We start from the raw sequence: 22,535 nt of genomic DNA, 5'->3' as shown, positions 1-22,535 counted from the left end.
TCTAAAAGAAGAACGCGCTCAGCGTGACCTCATCCCGCCGTGGCAGGCTGACACGGGAGATCGCCGCCGCAGTACGGCGGGGCAGAGCACCCCACTGCTCTTATGGCCGGGGATCACGGCCAAACGCTGCAGCGCCCGACCGCGGGCAGAGCCTGGAGGACGCGGCAGAGCACGGCCCTTGCAGGTTCTCGCAAGCACTCGCTGCCCGCGCAATTTGTCTTGTTATCGGGGGAGATAACGAGAACAGGAACCTTTTCCTGCCTGCACGGAGCAGAGGGGCCCTGGGCTGGCTCCTACCGGCAGAGCTGCTAGAGGAGAGACCTGCCACAGGGCCTGGGTGGAAGGAGCACGGGGAGCACGCAGGGGCAGAGCTCACGGTGTGCTTGTGGGGGCACTGAGGGGAGCGGGCAGGACTGGTCTCCCAGGCTGCAGCTTTCCCTGGGTGGGAAGAGCCCCTGCTACCGGAAGCGCCACGAGGAAAGGCTTCTAGAGCGTATCAGTAGAGGGAAGAAGCCTCCAGGAGCAGCACTTAATCAAGCCCTAAAGGCGCTTGGGCGTGAAAAGGGCACGCAAAGGGCACAGAACCGAGCCCCAGCAGGACGGAAGCCGGCAGGGCAGCACCCAGGCCAACTGGAAGAGAAACCCAAGGCTCTTCCTAAAGCACTGACCGGTGGGGCTGAGCACAGGGCCGGAGCTGGCACCGCCCTACATGTGCAGAGCGACACCGCCCCCAACCCAGCCTGCAACCCGCCCACCGCCGTGTGCCAGCCCCCCGTGCCCGCACCCCCTTATAAATACCCTCTTAGCCCCGCCCCCTACGCGACGCCCCTATCACCACCCACTCCTCCACAGAGTGGCAGCTCTCAACCCAATCAAAGCCCGGGGTAGGCGGGACCTTCTTGTGGTGGGCACCGTTGCCGCTTGCCCAATCCCCGCCCGGCGCTGCGGCTGCGCTCTCCGACTGACAGCTCTACCTCCAGTCAGCACCCGGCCCCGCCCCCTTGCCGGCCTCCACCAATGACCGCCGCGCGACGCGCTCTTCCCCCTCTCCGCCCCGCCCCCTCACACCTCCGCCCGCCGCGGGCCAACGGGAGTGCAGCGGCGCAGCGGCGGGGGCGAGGCTTCCTGGGGGGGAGGGGGAGGAGGAGGGAGGCGGGCCAATGGGAGCGCGGCGCGGGAGGAGCGTGGGCAGCGATTGGCGGGCTGGGCCGCGGGGGGCGGAGCGCGGCGGCGGCGGCGGCCGGGGCGGGCGGGAGGGGGGGGGGGAGGCGGCGGCGGCGGCCGGGACGCGATCGGTGCCGGCGGGGAGCGGCGCGGAGCCGGGCGGGAGGCGGCGGCGCCCGGGCCCATGGAGCTGGAGAACATCGTCGCCAACACCGTCCTGCTTAAGGCCCGTGAAGGTGAGAGGAGCCGGTACCGGGCCGGTCCCCTCTTCTCGGTTCCCGCAGCGGGGAGGGGACCGCGGGGCGGGCAGGGACGGGGCCGCCCGCGGCCGGTGCCGGGTGGGGTGTGGGGAGCCCCGGCGGAGCCTGCCCCGGGGCTACCGGGTGCCGCCTCCGGGAACCGGGGAGGAGCCGCCGCCGCTCCCCGGGCTGCCGCCGGTCCCGGGCCTGTCCTCGGTTCCCCCCCCGCGGGCACCGCGGCGGCTCCGATCGGCGGCAGGGCGGGCTGAGCCCCGCCGGCTCCGGCCGGGCCCTCCCGGGGGGACCCGTGCCCGTGGCGGCACCGCCCGGACCGGGGCGGTAACCGGGGGGGGGTTACCGGCGAGGTAACGGGCCCGGCGGGGGCTGCTGCAGGGCGCCCTGCCCTGCACGAAGCCCCGGAGCTCGGTGCCCTTCGGTGCACCGGTGCTCAGCACCCCCGGTGCCTGCGGGCATGCGGCCCTCCGGGGGGATCTTGAGCCCCTCCGGGGGGTCCTGAGCCCCTCCAGTGCACGGGGAGCGGCCTCGCCGATCCCGGAGGCTGCCCTGCCCCGGGTCTGTGCGGCCCCTGGCCTCCTCCTGCCGGTCCCCGGGGTCGAGGCCGTTCCCAGCCTCCGAGCCTCCTCCCGGCTTACCGGGGGGACCGGGAGCTCCGCGGGCTCTGCAGCAGTCAGCAGAGCTCCGGTTCAGCCGGGCACCGGGGAGTTCGGCAGGACCCGCAGGGCACGGGGGGAGTCCGGTCCCCGCGGTGCTGAGCCCACGGCGTGCAGACCGGGCAATCCTCGGTCCCGAGGGACCCGCTAAAACCTAGCGAGAGGCTCTGGGGGTGAGATCTGAGCAGCAGGGAGCAGCGAAATTAAAATCGCCCGGGCAGAGGCGACTCCGAGCTGCCCGAAAATTGGACTTCAGGGAGACGGTTCCGGCACGGCAGCGGGAAGCGGGGATCTGGGCGCCGGTGCAGGCGACGCCGAACGCAGACGGAGCCCAACGGCGGCGTTGGGACCTTGGGACGTGAGACCCAGCCTCACGCGGGTGGGCGGGAGCCTGGCTCCGGTGGTGCCATCAGCACCCGCAGTGTGCTGGGACATCCTGGTGGTGCCGGGGCCCCAAGAGGTGCTGCCGTGAGGAAGGGAACCCCAGGAGAGTTTGGCCCAGGGAAGGCGGAGGAGCCCTCCTCCGTTGTCCTCCCTTTCTGCTGGCTTCAACAGCCCGGCGACAAGATGTCACCGAGCCCTGAAAACGCCCTTGCGGTGAGCTCCGGGCTTGCCCTGTCCCCAAAACGAGGGCGCTGAGCACGGAGGCGCTCGGGGTGCGAGTTCCCCGCTCAGCTCTTTGCTGCATCGCCCGCAGGGCCGGGGGGGGAGCCACGCACGAGAGGCACTGGAGCCTCCTTCCCTCCACAGCAGGCCGCAAGGTGCAGACCCGCATCCCCGGGGCGTTACGGGGCACAGCTCTGCCCTTCCTTCCGTGCCTACGGGGCCGCGGGTGGCTTACCCTCCCGTGCCCTCGCACACTAGCCATCCCTGTCCTTTCCGCGGCCGCAAGCCGTGGCTGACGAGAAGGTGTCTGCGCTGCTGGTTTCTTCCACCCCTGCATACCCTTGAGTCACTTCCTTCCTGAGCGCGTACGGTCGTGCAGCCCGGCTGCTGCTGGGGGGCAGATGCAGCGCAGCTCCCCGGGGCCGTGCGGCATCCCCCTGGCCCCCCGGTGCCTCCCCTGCTGCCGGGTGCCGGGAGCCCGGACCTCGGGGACGGGGCCGAATTGCATCTGCGGCGGAGGAACGTCTTATGAAACTGTTTCTCAAGGGCTGGTAAATGGTGGTCAACACTGATTTCGGAAAGCCGTGCCTTTGGCCCCACTCAGCGGGGCGGCTTAGTGCCTTGCCAAAGAGGGCACACAGGATCCCTGGAGGTCGGCTGATCCGAGCGATCCGGCGTGTTTCAGTCCTCGGCGCTTGCTGTGATGTAAATCTTTTGGTCTATCTAGAAGCTTTCCCACCCTGTCCTGCAGCGCTGGGCACTTACTCCAGCACCTGAAGCGCGAGTCATATCTGGCTGTTGGATCTTGCTTTTGGGAGGCTGGCTTATCTCGGGAGAGCGGTGGGAGTGTCCCCACTTCACAGCTGGGAAACCGAAGCGATGAGCCCGGGGCAATGCAGCGAGCTGTCTGTGGAGCCGGGATTAGAGCAGGAATTCCTGTCTCCCAGCTTCGTGTCCTTTCTCTGCGAGCCCCTCCCTGGAGTAAGCAATCAGCCTGGAGTGAGTAGGTGGCATGAGCATCGGAACCACGGCAGGAAACTGGCGGCGGGGAGCTTCACACCGAGCAGGGCTTGGCCTCGAAAGGTGCTTCGTTATGCGCAGGTCCTGAGGACAGGCCCGGGAGCCAAGGCACGGGGTGACCTGGGGCTGTAGGCACCCCGCCCTCCGCCTTCGTTTTCCCATCTCAAACACGAGTAGCTGAAGCATCGGGAGGAAAGGCCTCAGTGGTACCGCCTGTGACTTGGTTCTGCCTTCTGAGCAGCCAGAGCGGGCGGTCTGCCCGGCCCCTCCGGCACTCAGCAGCGGCTCCAGCTCCGTTCTGACCCCAGGAGGCGGTGGTACCGCCGGGCCCTGCCTGGGATGGACACAGGGTGGCTGCTGCTGCGGCAGGACGCCCCTCCTTCATCCCTCATGGCCCCGAATTTGTGTGCCCTGCAGGTGGTGGCGGAAACCGGAAGGGCAAGAGCAAGAAATGGCGCCAGATGCTGCAGTTCCCCCACATCAGCCTCTGCGAGGATCTCCGGCAAGCCCTCGGTGAGCAGTGGGAGCTGGGCAGCGCCCCGGCTGCGGGGTCGGGACGGGGGGCGAGCGCCCGGGGCCAGGGGGTCTCTTTGGGCACTGCGCTGCCGGAGCTGGGCACACCTGAACACACTCGACTCGTGTGAGGGTCAGGGGTGTGCAACGGGGCACGTGTGGGCCAAATCCTGGCTGGGTTTCCCACATCGTTTGGAGGGAAGAAACAACAAGTAGGTAAGTCCCAGCTGCTGTTGATGTGCCCACAAACCTAGACCGTGACAAGCTTCAGCAGAGGTCTGCCCCCTTCTCGGTGCAAACAGACCTGCTCGGTGCTGCAGAGCTTTGGAGCGTTGCTCACGGGTGCCTTTGCACAAGTTACAAAGTTCCTGGTAGCATCCTCTGGGCTGCCCGGCTGGGATTGAGCCCTCAGCTTCTAACAGAGCAGCTTTACTCGGGCAGAACTGGGTTCTTGCTGCGCCATATGGATAAGAATTGTGCAGATGGGCAGGGCTAGGCCTGTCCTTTTAATTTTGCACTTTGTACTCTTCATGGGTTTAATGTTGTTTGTGCAGCAGGTTTGGTCCTGACATCATGTGGAATTGTTTGGGGAGCTGAAGGGTGGGAATGCTCTCCGTTCTGGGAAGGGGAGAGCTTGTTTAAGTTGTCGCTCCAGACTCAGCCACCAGCTGCAGAGCGGCACAGCGTTGGCTTTGGTTCAGGGTGGGTGTCACTGGGCTGCCTGGGTTTGGGACGCGCCCGCAGCTCCCGTCCCCGGTTCTGCACTGCCCGGGTGTCCCAGGTGCTGGTAGCCCCAAGGAGATGGGTGGCTCCGTCTGAAGGCACGTGGGACTGCAGCACCTGGCTTAATGACTTCCGTCCTGCACGCTGTCACCTCCCAGCCCGCAGCCACCTTCCCCGGGCTGGCTTCGCAGCCACTGCAGTCAGAGACTCTGGACTTGGTTTGCTGCCGGCCGCCTCTCGGAGCAGGTCCTGAGCACTGAGGGCACCTCTGGTGCGAGCTGTCCTTGCAGCTCTCGTCTTGGCCGCCCCGACCTCTTTGTGCTTTTCTGGCCGCTCTGTCAGATTCTTCCTCCTCTGCACGCATCCTGTGGGTGCCATGATACCTGTTCCAGCACTGAAGCTCAGCTTCGTTACACCACCCATCTGCTGGCGGTGGGTGCTGGTGGTCTGCCCGTTTTTGCCGTCCCACTGTCCAGGACGGTGATGCTTGCGATGCTCCGCAGGCAGATCCCTCCCAGCCTGCGGCTGTCACCACCCATGCCCCCACTTCCCCCTGCGGAGGCACGAGAGAAGCGCTCTGCCTGCCTCTTTCGGTTTCCCCATTGAGAGGCGGCCCCGATCCCTACACACAGGTCTCTGAGCAGCTGCAGTGCTTTGTTTTCCCTTTGTTTTCCCCTCGCAGCCCACCAGAGACACGCTCGCTTCCTCTGCAGGACCCTCGGCGGGGTTGCGGTGGGGCTGGCCGCCGGCAGCAGCGCCGGCCGTTGGGCACCGCCAGCACCCTGCGGTGCGCCTGGGCAGCCCCGAACCCATCCCAGCGGCCCCGAGCTCCCAAGGGGAACTCCTTCCCCTGCAGACGAGGGAACCAGCCGGGGCGGCCGAGCTGGCGAAGCGGCCCCCGCCCCCACGGCAGCCTCCCCGCACGCTGAGCACCGCCAGGAAGCCGCGGCTTCCTCGGGACAAACTGCAACGCCGGCAAAGGAAGGCGGCAGCACCCCGCACCGGGCAGCATGCAGGGGCCGCCCAGGGCAGGGTGAGGGGCTGACGGGTGCTGAGGAAGGTGCTGGGCCCTGGCCGGGTGCTGCAGTATAGGGCAGGTCTCAGGGAAAGCTCTCCGACCGTAGCACTGCAGTAATTTGGCAGGGGAAGGGAGGAAGAGGGTGGAAGCACCGCTCTGAGGTGTGTTTGGGGAGCTGTGAGTGCCCTTGCACGAGGGTGTAGGGCACCCTGAGGTGCTGAGTGGCTGCACGTCCAGTCCCAGGCAGCCCGTGGCCCTCCAGGGCAGTGGTTCTTCTGTTCTGGTCCGTGATTAAACAGTATTTAACTGTTAGAAAGGGAAAAAAACAGCTGGAAGCGCTCTGGATAGTCAAAGGTGTTTGTGCCTGGTTCAAAATACCTCAGGGAGAGGGCTAGGAGGAGTCAGCAGGGGAAACCCAGCTGCAGAGGGCGGTGGGACCTGAGGTACAAACAGTGGGGCCAGGGTGCAGTGCTACCAGGACACCTCTGGAAGTGGTTCCCCCATTTTGGCCCCGCCACTCTCAGCAGGGCCTTGGGGAAGCGGAGCGGCTCAGGAGTCATCAGAGCAAGCCTGGGCTTGGGCATGGGTCTGCCTCAAAACAAGCTCAGGGTGTTCCTCAGGGCCCCAAAAAGTTGTGTTTCTGCCGGTCCTCCATGGGGAGGGGATCGAGGGGAGATACGGAGATCCCTTCCTCAAAATGAGCTGGGGAGACCGTACAGCAGAGCAGCTGGAGCCTCTCTGAGGGAACACCTTCCGCAGGGGGCCGTGAAAGCTCAGTCGTGGCAGCCTTTAGTCCTTGAGTTCCCTCTCCCGGGATTCTCGGGCTGACGAGGCCCACGAGCAGCCCGCCGGGCGGCCGCCCTGACCCTGTCTGTCCCCGTTTGCAGAGCGGGACTACCACAGCCTGTGCGAGAGGCAGCCCATCGGGCGCACGCTGTTCCGGCAGTTCTGCGAGACGCGCCCCGAGCTGTCGCGCTGCGTCAAGTTCCTGGACGCCGTGGTAAGGGCCGGGCCCCTCGGGCTCCGCGGGGGGAGGCTGGGGCGTTCCTGGCCACCTGGGGCCATGGCCGGGTCCTTTGGGCCAGGAGGGCTTTCCCGGGAGCTGCCGTGTCTCCCAGATGGGGCTGGGCCTTGGTGTTTGCCGGGGATCTGGTTCTGGGGCAGGGCCTTGCCGTCGCCTGGCAGCAGGGCCCGGTTCCTGCTGGGCCTGCCCCCGACGGTGTTTGCTCTGTGCAGGCCGGGTACGAGGTGGCTCCGGACGAGAAGCGGAAGGAATGCGGGCAGCACCTGATCGAGAAGTACCTGAAGCCAAAGGTGAGTGAGAGGACCGGGTTTGCTGCCTGCCGTGGTGGAACAGCTGGGAGGCTGACAGTTGTCATCGCCCACATCCTGCCGCGGTGCTGGGCAGGAGGGTGGGGGCAAAGTCCACCCCACCACCTGACGAGTAAAAATGTGCTGCTTTTCCCACTGCTGCTAAAGCAGGTGGGCACGTGGGTGCTGTTTCTGTGGGCTTCCCCTTCCCGGCAGGACCCCTGGGCTCTGCTCACTGTGTCTGACCCGCTCCCTTCGTCCCCAGAGCGAGGACCATGTGCCTGAAGTCCCCTCCCAGCTGGTGGATGCCTGTTGCGAGCGGCTGGAGCAGGAACCTTCCAAGGAGCTCTTCAAGGAATCCACCAAGTACGTTGTGGGCCCGGCGGTGGTGCTGCGGGGAGCTCACCTCGTCCACCCCGCTCCCTTCCTCCAGGAAACCAAGAGCTGGTGTTAGGGCTGGGACTGTGTGGGCCGGGCGAGTTCGGGGCTAGTGGTTTGCAACACAGCTCCAGGAAAACAAACGCGACGAGATCCTGTGGGCTCTGAGAGCCACAAACTGCTGCGGGGACCTTTGTCGCTCCTCTCGGTTCGCCGCGGGTCTGAGCTGCCCTTTGGGAAGACACCGTCTCAGCAAGCCTCAGAGTCTGGCCGTGCTGTTTCTGGTCTCGTGCCTGGCGCTGGTAGGAAGCAGTGGCGCAGAGCTGACTGCTGCGGTGCCAGCTGTCCCCTCCCGCTGGCCACAGATAGAGCTGCAGGTAGATTACGGAGGCCGTCGCTACGGGGATCTAAGGTCACTTCTGGTCCCTTGACTCATCGCAGAATCGGTGACCGAGGTCCTGGCTCCGGGTGCGAAGAGGAAGCTGTTAGGGAAACGGGGCTGGCGGCCCCCACCCCTCCCCGAGCAGCGGCAGGAGCGCGTTGCCTAACCCAGGGCTGTGGCAATGGCTTTGCTGCAGTCTTCTGGGGAGCGTTAGCTCCGTGTGTGGTAACTGGTGTCGCTGTCTGAATGCAGAGCCTCCGGGCTGGGCCCTGCCTTCTCTTGGCAAGCTCTGAAAGGGGAAGAGCCCATCCGCTTCGCCTTGATGCATGTCTCCAGTCTAGACACTGTGTCTAAGGCTTTTTTACTCTGCTGGGCAGCCCTGGCACCAGCCTGTGAGGCAGTCAGCTCTCCCGAGCGGGATCCCCTGTGGCCATTGTGCTGGATATTCATCTGAAACTGAATGGCTCGGCGCCCGGTGCTGAGTGTTGCTAGCAGTTTTCGGCAGCTGATTACAGCCGTGTGCGTGCGTTTGCCCTGTGAGCAGGGGGAATTGCAGAGCCCTATCATCCCCCTTAGTCCCACGGCCTGAGCTGGTGCTGAGAGGCCGCAGTTACCAGTGCCAGCCTAGTCCCAGGGCACTACCTCTGTCCCAGTCGTGTCTCCAACACACCTTCCTTTTGCATCAAGCCTCAGTGCAGAGGGTGGGCTTTTGGGCCAGGGCTGTGCAGGGTGATTCAGCCCTGGGTTGGGTGAGGGGATGGCAAAGTGACCGGGCTCTCGGGGCTCTTCTCCTTGCACCGCCGTCTGCCCTGCAGCCGTGAGCAGCCCTCACCAGCCTTCCTGGCTCTGCTCTCTCCTAGGCTTATCCACGACTACCTGAGTGTGGCTCCCTTTGCCGACTACCTCGACAGCTTGTACTTCAACCGCTTCCTGCAGTGGAAATGGCTGGAACGGTAATGCTGCCTCGCTGGGAGACCTGAGCCTGCAGCACACGGGCTGCCTGAGGGGTCCCCAGAGCTCCTTCCCCTGCTGGGCCCTCTCCTTCAGGGCCCGTATTGGCACAGACAGCCTCCACTGGCTGCCCCAGCCTTGCAGGGAAGCAAGGTCTGCTTCAGTGGGGGCTTCAGGGTGACCCCCAGACTCAGGGCATGGGGGTGGTTTGGGCTTCAGCTCCTGCTCTCTTCCTGCTCCCATCTCACTCCAGTTTCCTTTGCCTTGCAGGCAGCCAGTGACCAAAAACACTTTCCGCCAGTACCGTGTGCTAGGCAAGGGCGGTTTTGGAGAGGTGAGTGACCAGCATTTCCCCTGCATTCGGGGCGGGCAGGCAGCGTGCTGCAAGCTGCTTCAGCACCTGGGGCAAGGAGCTGCTGGCTCGATGGGCTGTGGGATTTTGCAGGGCTGTTCCCTTGGGCTCTGTGCCGGGTACTGCTGTGCTTTGGGCACTGCATTATCCGTCAGCTCCTCTCTGATGGACAGGAGCTCCCCTCTTGCCAGCCATGGGAGTTGCAGAAGGTGGCTGCACAGAAGAGGTAGCGTGTGCTGTGCGGTGCACACTGCTGGGTAGGGAATCAGGTCTTCTCCCAGTGTCTTGGCAGAGCAAACTGCAGTCCTGAAAACTGTCACTGTCAGGCTTCCTTCTGTTTCTGGAGTGGCCTTCTGTCTTCCCAGGCACCAGCCATGGTGTCTGCTACAGGTGGCAGGGGCACTGCATCCCTCTGCTGCTCATCTGTGACATCCTGAGATGTCGCTGTTCCCCGTGTCCTCGCTTTGACAGCACGCTCCTTGCTGACCTCGGGGTGAGGCTGGAACAAGAACTTCTTTGCCTTCCTGTGCCTCTCAAGAGCAGAACCTAAACCCCACGACAGAAACAGCAGTGGGAGAGCGCTGAGCCTTGTCCCCCCTCCAGGTTTGTGCCTGCCAAGTGCGTGCCACGGGGAAGATGTACGCCTGCAAGAAGCTGGAGAAGAAACGGATCAAAAAGCGGAAGGGAGAGGCCATGGCCCTGAACGAGAAACAGATCCTGGAAAAAGTGAACAGTAGGTTTGTAGTAAGTACATGGGAATTGCTCTCACTTTGCTGTGGTGGTTGATTCCTTCCACAACCAGCCGGCCGGGCACTTCTGTGCTCTTCAGCTCTTCCCCAGGAGCAGGCGCTGCCTACGGGGCAGGCTCCTGGTGGCTGCGCACCTCTCATAAGGCTGGGGTCTGGCAGGACCTCCTGCCGCCTCCACAAGATGACCCGAATGCCTCCAAAAGCAGGCCCAAAGTCCCATCTGGTCTCACAGACACCTCGTTACCTTTAGGGCAAAAGAAAGCCGTGAGAACTGTCTTTCCAGGCAGCCGAATGGGCAGAAGCCTAGCCCTGAGCTGCGTGGCAGGGAGCTCTCCCTGGCTGTACAGAGGTGTGGACAGCCTGAAACCTCCCATTACAGAGAATTCATGAGATGGTGCCCCAGGGTTGCTGCTGGGTGCTGCTTGCCCCCAAAGGGGAGCAGTTTTGGCTCGGGGAGATAATGTCCTCCCTGTCTGAGGAAAGCTGAGGGTGTGCAGGGGCCGCTGGGCACTTACAGATGCTCCCTGGGCTTGAACAATTCACTCGCTGCCTCCTCCCCTCTGTAAAGGCCCCGTCCCGCTGCCCATGCCTGGCTTCTTGGGTGACAAAGTGTCCATCAGAGTGTGGGGCCTCCCTCTTCCAGCTGTGTCTTCTAACAGCCTTTCTGCCCTGAATTGCAGGTGAGCTTAGCCTATGCATATGAAACTAAAGATGCTCTCTGCCTAGTGCTGACCCTCATGAATGGAGGGGACCTCAAGTTCCATATCTACCACATGGGAGAGGCTGGCTTCGAGGAGCCCCGGGCAGCTTTCTATGCTGCTGAGATCTGCTGTGGCCTTGAGGACTTGCACCAGGAGAGGATAGTGTACAGGTGCGTGCTGTGAGACCTTGTACCAGCTGCAGGAGCAAGATTTCTGCTGCTCTTACTAGCCCAGCCGGGACTGTCTGCTCAAGAAAATAAGCCCAGGTTTGAAAGCAGCACAGAGCTGGGTGAGAGGGGATCAGGAACGGAAAGCTGATCTCATGGGAGACGCAGGAAGACTTAGTTTTGCTTCCTTGTGCTGGTAAAGGATCACCCAGAGCAGGATGCGAATTCTGAGTGCCACAGGGCATGCGCTTGGGTGCTTAACTCCACAGGCAGAATTGACACTGGGCAGGAGGGAAAACAAGCTGAGTGCGCTCGCCTGTTGTGTGATGCTGCATTAGGGATAGCACCCAGAGCCAGAAAGTCCCTCCTTGTCCTACCCTGTGCCTTGCCCTGGGCAGGACAAGCAGGAGAAGCCTCTGCTCCTTCCCTCTTGCACAGCTTGCCCCATTCTGAGTTCTGCACCTTCAGAGAAGGAGGCAGCCACAGGCTCACTGCCTCCTTGTGGAGGATCGAAGGTTGCCATGACCTGCCTCTGCCTGGCAGGGGCGAGCAGCAGGGCCAGCTCCAGGGCAGGGGGTGCCTGAGGCAGGGGCCCTGTATCCCTCTGCTGCTTACCTGTGACTTCCTGAGATGTCGCTGTTCCCTGTGCCCTTTGCTTTCATAGTGGGCTTCTTGCTGATCTAGTCTCTTCCTTCCTAGGGACCTGAAGCCAGAGAACATCTTGCTGGATGACCATGGTGAGTGCAGGGCAAAGAGAAACCCAGGCCTAGGTCCTTCTCTCTTCCTGTGCTTGTACCAGGGTTGCTCCGTGTTCTTGGCAGCCTCAAATACTGTCCCTTGACCCTGTCTTGTTGACTTGTGCCGTTCTCGGTGCAGGTCACATCCGTATCTCAGACCTGGGGCTGGCTGTGCACGTGCCTGAGGGCCAAACAATCAAGGGACGTGTCGGGACAGTCGGCTACATGGGTAAGTGCCCCTGGTTTAATCCAGAAGCCCTCTGACTGCACACGTACCCTCCCTGCCCTCACACATCCCTCGCCCCTGCTCCCATGTAGCTCCAGAGGTTGTGAAGAACGAGCGCTACACGTTCAGCCCGGACTGGTGGGCTCTGGGCTGCCTGGTGTACGAGATGATCGAGGGGCAGTCGCCCTTCCAGCAGCGCAAGAAGAAGATCAAGCGGGAGGAGGTGGAGCGCCTGGTGAAGGATGTGCAGGAGGAGTACTCAGAGAAGTTCTCGCCCTGCGCCCGCTCCCTCTGCACCATGGTACGAGCATCGCTGTCCCCTCGCACCTACCGTCCCTTTGCACACCGCAGCAAAAAATCAGGGCTGCTCCCTGGAGAGGCACTGGCAGAAGTCAGGTTCCCTTGCTCTGGCTCGAAGATAGTACAGGAGGGTCCAGAGTGTCTTAATTCCTTGTGAGCCCATGTTGTTCCTAGGGACATAGTGCAGGAGCCAACAGCAGGGCTGCTCCTGCCCGAAGCACCGCTGCTGGGTCACTGATTTCCCTTTGTGTTGCAGCTCCTGTGCAAAGACCCCCTGGAGCGCCTGGGCTGCCGAGGGGCTGGGGCCCGGGAAGTGAAGGAGCACCCCCTCTTCAAGCACCTCAATTTCCGGAGGCTGGAAGCAGGCATGCTGGACCCCCCCTTCAAACCAGACGTAAGTGCTGCCCACGTCCTGACCTCGTCACTCGCTGGCGCTGTCGAGGGAAGCGGGAGCCCCCGGGTGGCTCCCCGAGGAGCTGGGGTCCTTCCCTCTTTCTGGAGCTGCTGCCCTGGCCACAGACACAAGCGGATTCCCAACATCCACAGCTGTCTCAGTGGGTGGCATCACGGCGGGGCCCGGCGTTACAGCCGTGTTTGTGCTCTTTAGCCCCAGGCCATCTACTGCAAGGACGTTCTGGACATCGAGCAGTTCTCCACGGTGAAAGGCGTGGAGCTGGAGCCCACGGACAATGACTTCTACCAGAAGTTTGCTACAGGGAGCGTGCCCATTCCTTGGCAGAACGAGGTAGGTGGGGACTGGCACGTGCACCAGCCCCTTTTTGCAGGACAGGTCTTTGTCCCTGCTTGTGCTCCCCGTGGCTGAGGACAGTGTCCCGCAGGGTTCCTGCTGTCCCTGCTGCTCTTGCGCTCGTCCCTCAGTGAGGGGCTCTGTGTGGCAGTTGCTGCAGCCATCTTTGCCCTCTTTCAGATGATCGAGACGGAGTGCTTCAAGGAGCTGAATGTCTTCAGCACGGATGGCTCAGTGCCCCCAGACCTGGACTGGAAAGGGCAGCCTTCCCCGCAGCCCAAAAAAGGGTTACTCCAGCGCTTCTTCAGCAGACAGGTAAGGAAGAACATTCGCCCAACGCTTGCTCCGCAGCACCGAGCCCTCTCCCACCCGTGCCAGGCAGATCTGGCAGGGGGGTTGGGCACGGGGGGGGGCAGCAGACACGGGCTCCCCCCGTGCTGGGTGGCCGGACCCCGGGGCTCTCGGGTGGACCCGTGCAGGGCTGCAGGGAGGCACTCCTGGTGCTGCTGCGTGTTGAGGGGGCTGGGCTGGAGTGTCCTGGCTAAACATGCTGCAGTCGCACAGGCGGAGAGATGCTGCTGAAGGCACTAAAATAGCAAGTCTTCTCCCTTCCTACATGCACAATACCATCCCCGAAGAAGACCTTGATCTTGGTATGGGCTGTGTGGGCTCCCGGGCTCCCCAGAGCCTTTCTGCTAGTCCTTGAGCAGGCAGAGAGAGCGGCGCTTTCTAGGGATGAGGAGAACGGAAACATTTCGCATCTGCTGCGGGCTTGTTTGCCTGCATGTCTCCTCTGGGCCAGAACAGTCTTTGCCTTCTTTCCAGGACTGGCAAAGTCTGGGCTGCTGCCTCGGCAGCTGCTTGCAGCTGGGGCTCTCAAGCACGGTTGGCTCTGGCCTGCCCTGGACCTACTCCCAGCCACCCAGCGCTGACTCCTGCTTCCCCACCAAGCTCCCAGTTGTGCTTCCCTGTTTGGTGTGACCCAGCTCGTCCCGAGGCAGGCAGGACCTGCCCGAGGATGGGCTGTCGGTGGCAGGGGCTGAGCTGTGATTTGCCACGTGTTTTCTCTTTCCAGAGGTGAGCAGTCCCTCCCGGCTGCTCTGCTCAGGGAAATACCCGGTGGCCCACGGACATGGCAAGATCTGGGAAGGAGGAGTGTTGTCCTTCAGTGCCTAACCCCGTCCCCCCACCAGAGCACAAGCTGCTTGTTGTCCTAACTGCCCCCTGAGCCACTAATCCCGCTTCCCTCCTCTCTCTGCCTTCCCTGCTGGGGGGAAGCCTTGCCCTAGGCTTGAGCCAAAGCTGCCCCTGTACCGCCGGGAGCTCTGCTCCTGGGGGGCTGCGGGGAGCCCCGGGTTGCCTTTGCTCCTCTCCTTGGATGTCCGGGATACACAGAAGGGTTGAGAAACTGTGAAGGGTTTGGCGTAGGCCTGTGCTCAGCCCCCCTCCTGAGGGCTTCAGCTGCTTTCCGTGGCCTGCTGAGCCCTGCCTGGGGCAGACCGTGCTGGCACTGAGCTGTCTCCCCGGGTGGCTGTAGTCCATGGAGCCCCTCTTCCTCCCAGCTTCTGAGCTAGTCAGCCGTGTGCTCACAAGTTCGTCTGCCAGGAGCCAAACCCCGAGGTGCAGCTTTGTTTCCCTGCAGCCTTGGGGTTCCCCTCCAGCCCCTCGCCTCCACGTAGCTCTCCCACGCGCAGGCCTGGGGGGCCTGGCCTGGCCCTGCCAGGGGGCAGCTGGGGGCTGGGTTGTGTGACCGTGCTCACCCTGTGCTTGCTGTGCTCCTCTCTCCCTCCTCCCTCTCGTTGCCCCTCTGACTTCAGGACTGTTGTGGGAACTGCAGCGACAGCGAGGAAGAGCCCACCCGGCTGTAGAGCACAGCTCGTTCTCCAGCCCCTGGGACCCCCTTGCCTCTCCGGGCGCCCAGCAGAACGAGAGGCCGGCCCGAAGGACGAGGCAGCAGTGGCCCCGCAAGGTGGATTTGTTTACAGCTTTACCAGTCTAGCTGAAGGCTCTGAGGACGGCTCCAGCGCTGGCAGCAGCACTCAGCGCCTGCCCCGGGCCCGAGAACCTCCAGCCACGGGCGAGCCAACGTCCCCAGGACAGACGTGGACCGTCCTGAGCATCCTGCTGGGGATGGTGCCGCCGCTGCCTGCCGGCTGCTGCTCCCCTCTGGGGCCGAGGGCGGGAGGGAGGGATCGCGCCGGCGTGGGCCAAGGCCGGGCTGGAGCAGCTCTGCTGCCACATTCCGTGGTGTCGAAGCGGCGCCGCAGGTTTGGTGTGTATTTATATCCGTCGGTCTGTACATAGCACACGTCAGTTTTTAATCTATAGGGGGGGGGCCTGCGCTGCCCCCACCCTGTCACAGGCACAAATGTCCTCCTATGGGGGGAGCGACGATCCCAGCTTTGTACCGGGGAGTCCTGGGCAAAGGCCTTCTGTGCCTTGAGGTGTAAAAGCATCTTATCCTGGACCTTTCTGGCCATGCTGAGGCGTCCCTGGCTCCAGAGGAGTCCATTGCTCAGCCCTGAGGCGCGGGAATCTCCTGTGCCGAAGCATCTACCATTGCATCCCGGCAGCAGAGCGTCACTGCCTCGTCCCTGCTTCCCTGCCTGCTTCCTCCTGCCTCCTCCCTCACGTGCTGCCGGCTCCAGGGGCTGATCCTGGCCCCCGGCTCAGCCCGCCGGCAGCCTGCCTGCAGCGCACCGGGGGACGGAGCCACTCCGGCAGCAGCCGCTCAGAAGGTAGAGCCCCAAGGGTCGATCTCCTGCGTGGTGCAGGGTGTCCCCAGCACGGTCCCGCCAGCTCTGGACCAGCCATCTGTGCTCGCTGGGGTGCAGGCAGTCCCTCGGGACGGCAGCGCAGACACGTAAGGGGATGTGCTCTTGGGGTGCAGAGGGAGCACCCCCAGGGTCCTCCATCCCACAGGAGCCAACGTGGCTGTGCCTAAGGGCAGAGGGTGGTGGGACCTGAGCCCCCGCAGGGGTCCTGCGTGTCCCCGGGGAGCAACACAGGGCTCAGCACGGCTCCCCTGCCCCTGTCCCGCTCGTCCTGTCTTGTCTCGTGCATGTTTGTCCTGGCCGTGTCCCTAGCAATAACTGGTCTCCGTGTGTGTGTGTGTGTACACGTGTGTGTGTGTACACGTGTGTGTGCGCTGCCGCCCCCTGCTCCTTCTGAGCCAGGCCCCGCGGGTGGGCTGAGCACCTACTTGGACCTGTGGTATCGTTTGCTTGCCTTGCACTAAAGTTTGGAAATATTTAAATTTTTAAACCTGTCGTTAAGCGTGCGATTTGCCGCGCCTCGTGCTGCTGCCGCGGCGAGGGGAAGGGGGGCAGAAGGGCGCCGCGCGGGGCGGGTTGGGTTGCGGGCAGGGTGCTGGCTGTCAGCCTAGGGAGGAGGAGGGGAGGCCCCATGGCCTTGCGCCCGGTTGCCAGTGGCCGTGGGCTCTGCCGGTGCTCCCGGCGTGCAGAGGTGGTGCTGAGCGCCGGGGCCTGCGGGTGGCCCTCGGTGGCTTCTCCCGGGCGGTTTGGACACTGCGGGGGTGTGACGGGCACAAAGCCTCGTGCCGTGGGGTGTGCTAGGGGGCTGCTGTGGTCCCCTTTGGGACATGTCCCCAGAATCCCCCGCCTGCCCTCGGCACAGCCCCTCCTGAGTGCGGGGCAGCCCCAGAGCTGACCCCGGTGTGCGCAGGGGCCGAGTACCCACGGGTGGCATCACCGAGGGCTCCGTGTGTGGGAGGGGACACCCAGGGCCTGGCACGGGGCTTGGGGCCAGCAGAGCCACCGGGAGGGGGGACACAGAGGGCGGCAGCCTGGCCTGGGAGAGGGTCGGGGCCGTGCAGGGTGGGCCGGGAGCCCGGTGCCGGTGGCGGGGCCGTCGGCAGCCTGGTGCGCAGCGCGGGGTGGCCGCGCACAGCTGCACAGGGATGAGAATAGCAAGTGCGGCTGGGTAGCTAGGGAACAGTTGCCATGGGAGCGGGCCGAGGAGTTCTCACACTCGGAGGGGGCATCTTGGGGTAAAATCCAGGAATTTTCTGCAGCCGTGGAAGAAAGGAAGGCACGGCGGGGGGATGGGGAGCGATGGGGAGAGCTGCGCCCATGGCACCGGTTAGGGCTGGTCCTGATGCCATTTTGGCACTGCCTGGGCTGCAGCACCCAGGCTTGGGGGTCCTGGGGTCACCAGCACGATGCTGGTGATGGGCACCGCGGCTTCTCAGGTGGGGCTGGGGGCTGGGAGCCCAGGGCCAAGCCCCATGAGGGCACGGGAAGGGCTCTGCCTCGCCCAGCGGTGCCCCAGTCCCAACAGCGGGGGGGCCCGTGTCCCCATCCATGTCCCTGCAGGCGGGGAGCAGCGTGTGCCCTGCGTGCTGCTGTAGGGCCCCTGGAAAAAGCCCGGCCCGAGACGTTCCCAGCCACATCCAGGGCATGTGGGGCCCACGGGTGAGCCGCATGGGGGGGGGGGGGGGGGGGGGGGGGCTGCCACAGGGGTGCTGAGCACCCCGGGCCCTGCCCCGAGCCCTGGGGCTGTGGAGGCAGCGCCGCACACACGATTTTCAGGGGTGAAGGATGCTCTCAGCTGTTGCCTGGGCAACAGCTCCTCCTCCGGCCCACCATGTGGCTCGGGGAGCGCTCCCCCGCCTGCCTCCCCCCGCCGCCGCCGTGGGGAAGGCAGCTCCCGGCCCCTGGCGCTGGCGGGGCCGGAGGCCGGGCTCCCACCGCCCGCGGGGCGCCCGCTGCCCACCCGCTCGCCTCGGCCTGACGATGCCGCCCGTGCCCCCCGGCTGCCCCTCGCTCGTGCCCAAGGGGAGCGCCGCGGCCCCCCTGCATGGCCGCAGCCCCCTGCCCACCCCGCCAGCCGCTCGGGCGACCCCGCAACCACCGCCGAGGCGGCCCGGCCGCGCTGCAGCGCTCTGAGAGCACACCGCAGGAGCCGAGGCCCAGCGAGGTGAGTCGGGGACGGAGCAAAGGGGGCCGGAGGGACGAGGCCAGCACGGTGCCGAAGCCGGGACGGACGATGGAACCGCTCTGCCCAGCTGGGCACGGCGATGGCGGCAGCGGGCTGCGCTGCCCGGTGTCCCCAGCGAGGAGGAATTCCTTCGGGCGGGCGCCCGCCGCCCTGCCCACGGGGAGGAAGCGGTGGCGGGGTCACGGCCTGCGCCGGCACCCCCGCAGGGTGCCACCGCCGTGTCACCGCCGTGTCACCGCCTCATGCTCTGGCTCTGGGCACCCAGAGGGCACAGCAGCCCCGGGGCTGGCACGGCTCCTGCCCGGTGCCCACGCCGCCGCCGCTCCCGCTCGAGCCACGTGGTGCTGGGGCAGCAGCCGGGCACACAGATGGCAGAGCCCTCGCCCCCGGTGTGACCGTGACACCGGCTTGGACACCGCAGAGAACATCTGGTGACATCTGCCCGGTGGCAAATAGCCGGGGGGAGCCCCAGTGCAGGGGGATAAGTGCTTGGGCTGGGTCAGTGGGGTACAACGAGGGGGACAGGGCAGCGCAGGGACCCCCAGGGTGCCCAGTGCCACCTCTGACCTTTGGGGCTGCGCTGGCACCCTCTGCCCGGTACGGGCATGTGTCTTCCTGCACGGCACCACCGTGCACCCCATCATCGGGTGGGGGGGCCGGGGCTGGTGCCCCCGCACAGCCACTGTCCCCGCTCTGCACCGGCGGGATTGTGGCCGTCAGCCCGGGAGCGGTCTCCGGCCATCGCCCCCTGCCACCCCAGGGGATGGGTGACCACCGGCCGGGGCCGTCACCCCCCCCCCCCCCCCCCCCAGCCCACGGACCGTGCGGGTCACCCGGGGGATCCCCGGCCACCTCCCCCGCGGGCTCCCCCCCCCCCCGCCGGGGGATGCCGCGGCCGCAACGCCACCGGGATCCCGCGGCCGTGCCGACACCCCCCACCCCCACCCCCGGTATCCGCGGGTCCCGGTGCGGGGGCTCCGAGGGGGGGCCCCACCGGCTCCGGGCCGCCCGGGTCCCTCCCCGAGCCGAGGGCGGGGCGGAGCGGCGGGGCGGGAGCCCGGGCGGGGCGGTGCGCGGCGGCGGCGGCGGCGCGGGAGCGCTCACCGGAGACAAAGGCAGCGCCGGGAGGCGGCGGCGGCGCCGCGCACCGGGCGCGCACCGGGCTCCCCCCCCCCCCCCCGTTCCCCCCCACCCCCCCCCGCCGCCGCCCTATGGAGCCGCCGCCCGCCGCCTGAGCCACGTGCGCCGCCGCCGCCGCCGGTAACGGGAGCCGCGGGGGGAACGGGCGCGGCGCCCCCGCCTGTTGCGCGGAGGGGAGGGGAGCGGGGCCGGGGCGGGGGCGCTCGGGGCCGTGGCCACCGGGAACCGGGGGCCGGGGCGGAGGCGGAGGCGCGCGCGCGGCGCGTCCCCGGGGCGCGCGCGCCCCCCGCCGCGGCCGCGGCGGAGGCGCGCGCGCGCGCGCTCTCCGGGGGGGGGGGGCGGGGAGGAGGGGGGGGGAGGAGGAGGAGGAGGAGGAGGAGGAAGGGGGGGGGGGGGCCGCCGCGCCCGGCAGCGGGAGCGGGGAGGTCCCCGCCGGGTGTCCCCATCCCGCCCTCCGCTGGCACCGAGCAGGGAAGCACCCGGCACCGGGGCCCAGGCCGCGGGCAGCGGGGGGAGGGGGGGGGGAGACGGGGAGAGGGATGGGGAGAAAGGGGGGGACTCGGCTCGGTGCCTGCCGCCACCCGGCCGGGGCTCCCGGTCCGCTCCCGCGGGACCGCGTGGGTGTCCCCCAGCACCCCCAGCCCACGCGTCCCCGCTTCCCGAATGCCCCCGGCCGCCGACACCCCCAGCCCCAACGTCCCCTCTCCAGAGCTATCCCTGGCTGCGTACGCCCCCGGTCCCCAGGCGCCCCCGGTCCCTAAGCACCCCCGGTCCCCAAGCGCTGCCAGCCCTTGCTGTCCCCAGCCTGGCCGTGACACCGGCTCCAGAGCCACCGCCACCACCCTCACGGTGCCCCCGTCCGTGCTGGCGGCGGGGAGCCTGTTGCAGCCGGGGCTGGCGAGCTCTGCCCGCACCGTGCTGGCCTTGGCCGGCAGCGGTGGCACCTTGGGGAGCCCCAGGAATGGGCCCCGCTCCCCAAAAAAACGCCGCCTCCGCCCCCGCGTTTGCACGACGGAGCAGCCCCCGCCGCACGGAGCGGGGACGCCGGAGCGTGGCTCCCCAGCCCCTTCCTTCCCCTTCCCTCCTTCCTTCCGGCTCGGCACGGCCCTCCGGCCCCGCTGCCCTGCCCGCTTCCCCTCCGGCCTCCCCGACACGCGGCGTCCCCCCCATGGTCCCCATGCTGGGCACCGTGCTCCAGCCCTGTGCCATCCGGGGACCCCGCGTCCCTTTGCCGAGCCGAGGCACTCGGGAGCGGAGCCACCGCGGTCGCCCTGCCCTCGGCTGCTGCTCGCAATCCTCCCGCTCCCCGGCGGCGATTGCATTTTCTCCCACACCACGATAAGAATAATCCTGACGGGCGCTTACGTGCCAGCCTGCAAGCACCCATGGGTGCTGCTCCCCGCTGGCTGATGTGCACAGCCCCCCCCCCCCCCCCCCCCCCCCCCCCTTGGCACAGTGCTCAGCTGAAGGTGACCGAGCTGTCACCCTGCCCAAAGCCAAGGACCGTGCGGGGGTGACGGTCCCACCGCCACCAAACCCCTCCCGCATCACCGCCTCCCAAACGTCCCCGAGCTGCCACGCGCTCCCTACAGCCACGAGGCCCCCCGTGCACGTGCTCCCGCGTGCCGCACGTCGCAGCCGCTCGCTCCCCGCCCCCCGGGGGCACCCCGTGGCCCCCCGCTATGAGGCAGCAGGGACGGAGCTGCCCGGGTGCCGCAGCACATTTGGGGTGGGAGGAGGCTGGAGGACGCCGCGTGGCCGCAAAGGCGTCGATGCTGCGGGGCTGCGGCATCCGCCTCCCGCTCCGGGGTGCCCGGCAGCTTTGGGGCGGATGCAGGGATGGGATGTGGGGGGGATCTGCAGCTGGGGGGGGGGGGTGCCGGTGGGGGCGTGCGTGGGGCCGGGCACGGCTCCGGGTGCCGCTGCGCATGTGGAGCGAGTCTCCATGGGAACGGGGCATCCGCGTCCCCGCCACGCTCACGCTCGCGTCTGTCTCGTTGCAGGGCCCCCCCCACCCCGTTCCCCGGCGGCCCCCTCCCAGCGATGGGCAGCGGCTGGGCCGGGACCGCGCCGTACCCGTGCCCCCGCCGCCCGCCCCCTGCCCCGCGCAGCCAGGCCTGACCCACCCGCTCCAGCCCCGCGGCTCCATGGCGAGGACGGAGCCCTGACGGCGGGCGCCCACGGGCCAGGAGGAGACGCCGGGCACGGCATGGGGAGCCCTTCGGCGGCCCTGAGCGCATCGGCTCGAGCGCGGGCCCTGCCGCCGCCCTGAGCATCCCGACCCCGACCCCCGAGGGCAGGGAGAAGCGGGGGGCCTCCCCCCGCGGGCCGGCGGCGGCGAAGATGGTGATGTCCCAGGGCACCTACACCTTCCTCACCTGCTTCGCGGGCTTCTGGCTCATCTGGGGGCTCATCGTGCTGCTGTGCTGCTTCTGCAGCTACCTGCGGCGGCGGGTGAAGCGGCAGCAGGAGGAGCGGCTGCGGGAGCAGAGCCTGCGCGCGCTGGAGCTGGAGCCGCTGCACTACGAGGGCTACGGGGGCAGCCCCCCCGGCATCGCCGTCCCCCACCGGCTCCGCATGGAGCCCCACCACCACCACCACCACCACCCCCACATCCCGCCCCCGCGGCCCTGGAGCTGCCGGCACGGTAAGGAGCAGCAGCGGGGTGCCGCCGGGGCGCCGCCGCGGGGCGCGCGCCCGCCTTGCCGGGGAGCGCGGTGGTGGCCGGGGGTCGGCGCTGATGCCGGGGGGGGGGGGCTTTGCCCGGCAGAGTCGGACCTGTCGAAGCCGCCGTGCTACGAAGAGGCGCTGCTGATGGCGGAGCCCCCCCCGCCGTACAGCGAGGTGCTGATGGACACGCGCGGGCTCTACCGCAAGATCAACGCGCCCTTCCTGAGCCACGAGCGGCTGGAGAAGCAGGAGCAGCCCCCCAGCTACAAACCCCTTTTCCTCGACGCCGGCTACGGCTCGGCGCTGCACCTGCCCCGCTCGGCCAGCCCCGGGCCGGCCTGCCCGGACCTTTACCTGCAGGCAGAGTGCTCCCCGCGCATGTTCCCCAGCTGGACGGACTCGGAGCTCAGCAGCAGGGACACCTACGAGCCAGGGCCGTGGCACCTCCCCGTCTCCATGCCCCTCTTCGGCAGGACTACGGCCGTCTAGGGGTGGCCCCGGGGGAGCCGCAGCCGCCTGCGGGTGTCCCCCCGACACCGGGGGGGCTCGGCCACCCGCTGTTCCCGGGGACGACGTCCCCGTCGCGGGCCATCGCCGCCAGCGCGGAAGGGGCTGGTTCCCCGTCTCGCCCCCCACCCGTCCCCTGCTGGCACCCCCGCGGCCGGGGGGGGGGCCCGGAGCCGGGCTCGGACTCTGCTCTGTTTCTTATTTTGTTTGTTACAGTTTGAGAATAAAAGTTTGTGGATCCGGATCACCTCGCCCCCGGGCTGGCGTCGCGGGGCTCCCTGGGGTGGCGGGGTCCCTGTCCCG

At 67.0% G+C, this 22,535-nt stretch overlaps 2 protein-coding genes across 3 annotated transcripts; both read left to right on the top strand.

Annotated features, from left to right (window-relative positions):
• The first annotated feature begins 1,320 nt into the window (after positions 1 to 1,320).
• On the top strand, positions 1,321 to 21,327 carry GRK6 (G protein-coupled receptor kinase 6). 2 transcript variants are annotated; one of them, XM_050713571.1, is made up of 17 exons: positions 1,321 to 1,400; positions 4,118 to 4,213; positions 6,842 to 6,954; positions 7,191 to 7,268; positions 7,531 to 7,631; positions 8,886 to 8,978; positions 9,247 to 9,310; positions 9,932 to 10,072; positions 10,758 to 10,948; positions 11,645 to 11,682; positions 11,822 to 11,911; positions 12,001 to 12,209; positions 12,465 to 12,602; positions 12,816 to 12,953; positions 13,137 to 13,271; positions 21,059 to 21,155; positions 21,191 to 21,327. In XM_050713571.1, exons 1-17 carry the CDS (start codon positions 1,349 to 1,351, stop codon positions 21,325 to 21,327), a joined length of 1,911 nt encoding a protein of 636 aa, XP_050569528.1. In that variant the 5' UTR covers positions 1,321 to 1,348. The 2 variants fall into 2 exon arrangements, with proteins under 2 accessions (XP_050569528.1, XP_035415541.1); XM_035559648.1 differs by lacking the exons at positions 21,059 to 21,155; positions 21,191 to 21,327 and adding an exon at positions 14,774 to 14,824.
• Positions 21,291 to 22,473, top strand: PRR7 (proline rich 7, synaptic). The gene is made up of 2 exons (XM_035559765.2): positions 21,291 to 21,702; positions 21,826 to 22,473. Exons 1-2 carry the CDS (start codon positions 21,399 to 21,401, stop codon positions 22,212 to 22,214), a joined length of 693 nt encoding a protein of 230 aa, XP_035415658.1. The 5' UTR covers positions 21,291 to 21,398; the 3' UTR covers positions 22,215 to 22,473.
• The last annotated feature ends 62 nt before the right edge of the window (positions 22,474 to 22,535 follow it).

This window comes from Cygnus atratus, chromosome 14, assembly GCF_013377495.2.
Source record: "Cygnus atratus isolate AKBS03 ecotype Queensland, Australia chromosome 14, CAtr_DNAZoo_HiC_assembly, whole genome shotgun sequence".
In the NCBI taxonomy this organism is placed as follows: domain Eukaryota; kingdom Metazoa; phylum Chordata; class Aves; order Anseriformes; family Anatidae; genus Cygnus; species Cygnus atratus.
This window is presented reverse-complemented; position numbering and strand designations above follow the sequence as displayed.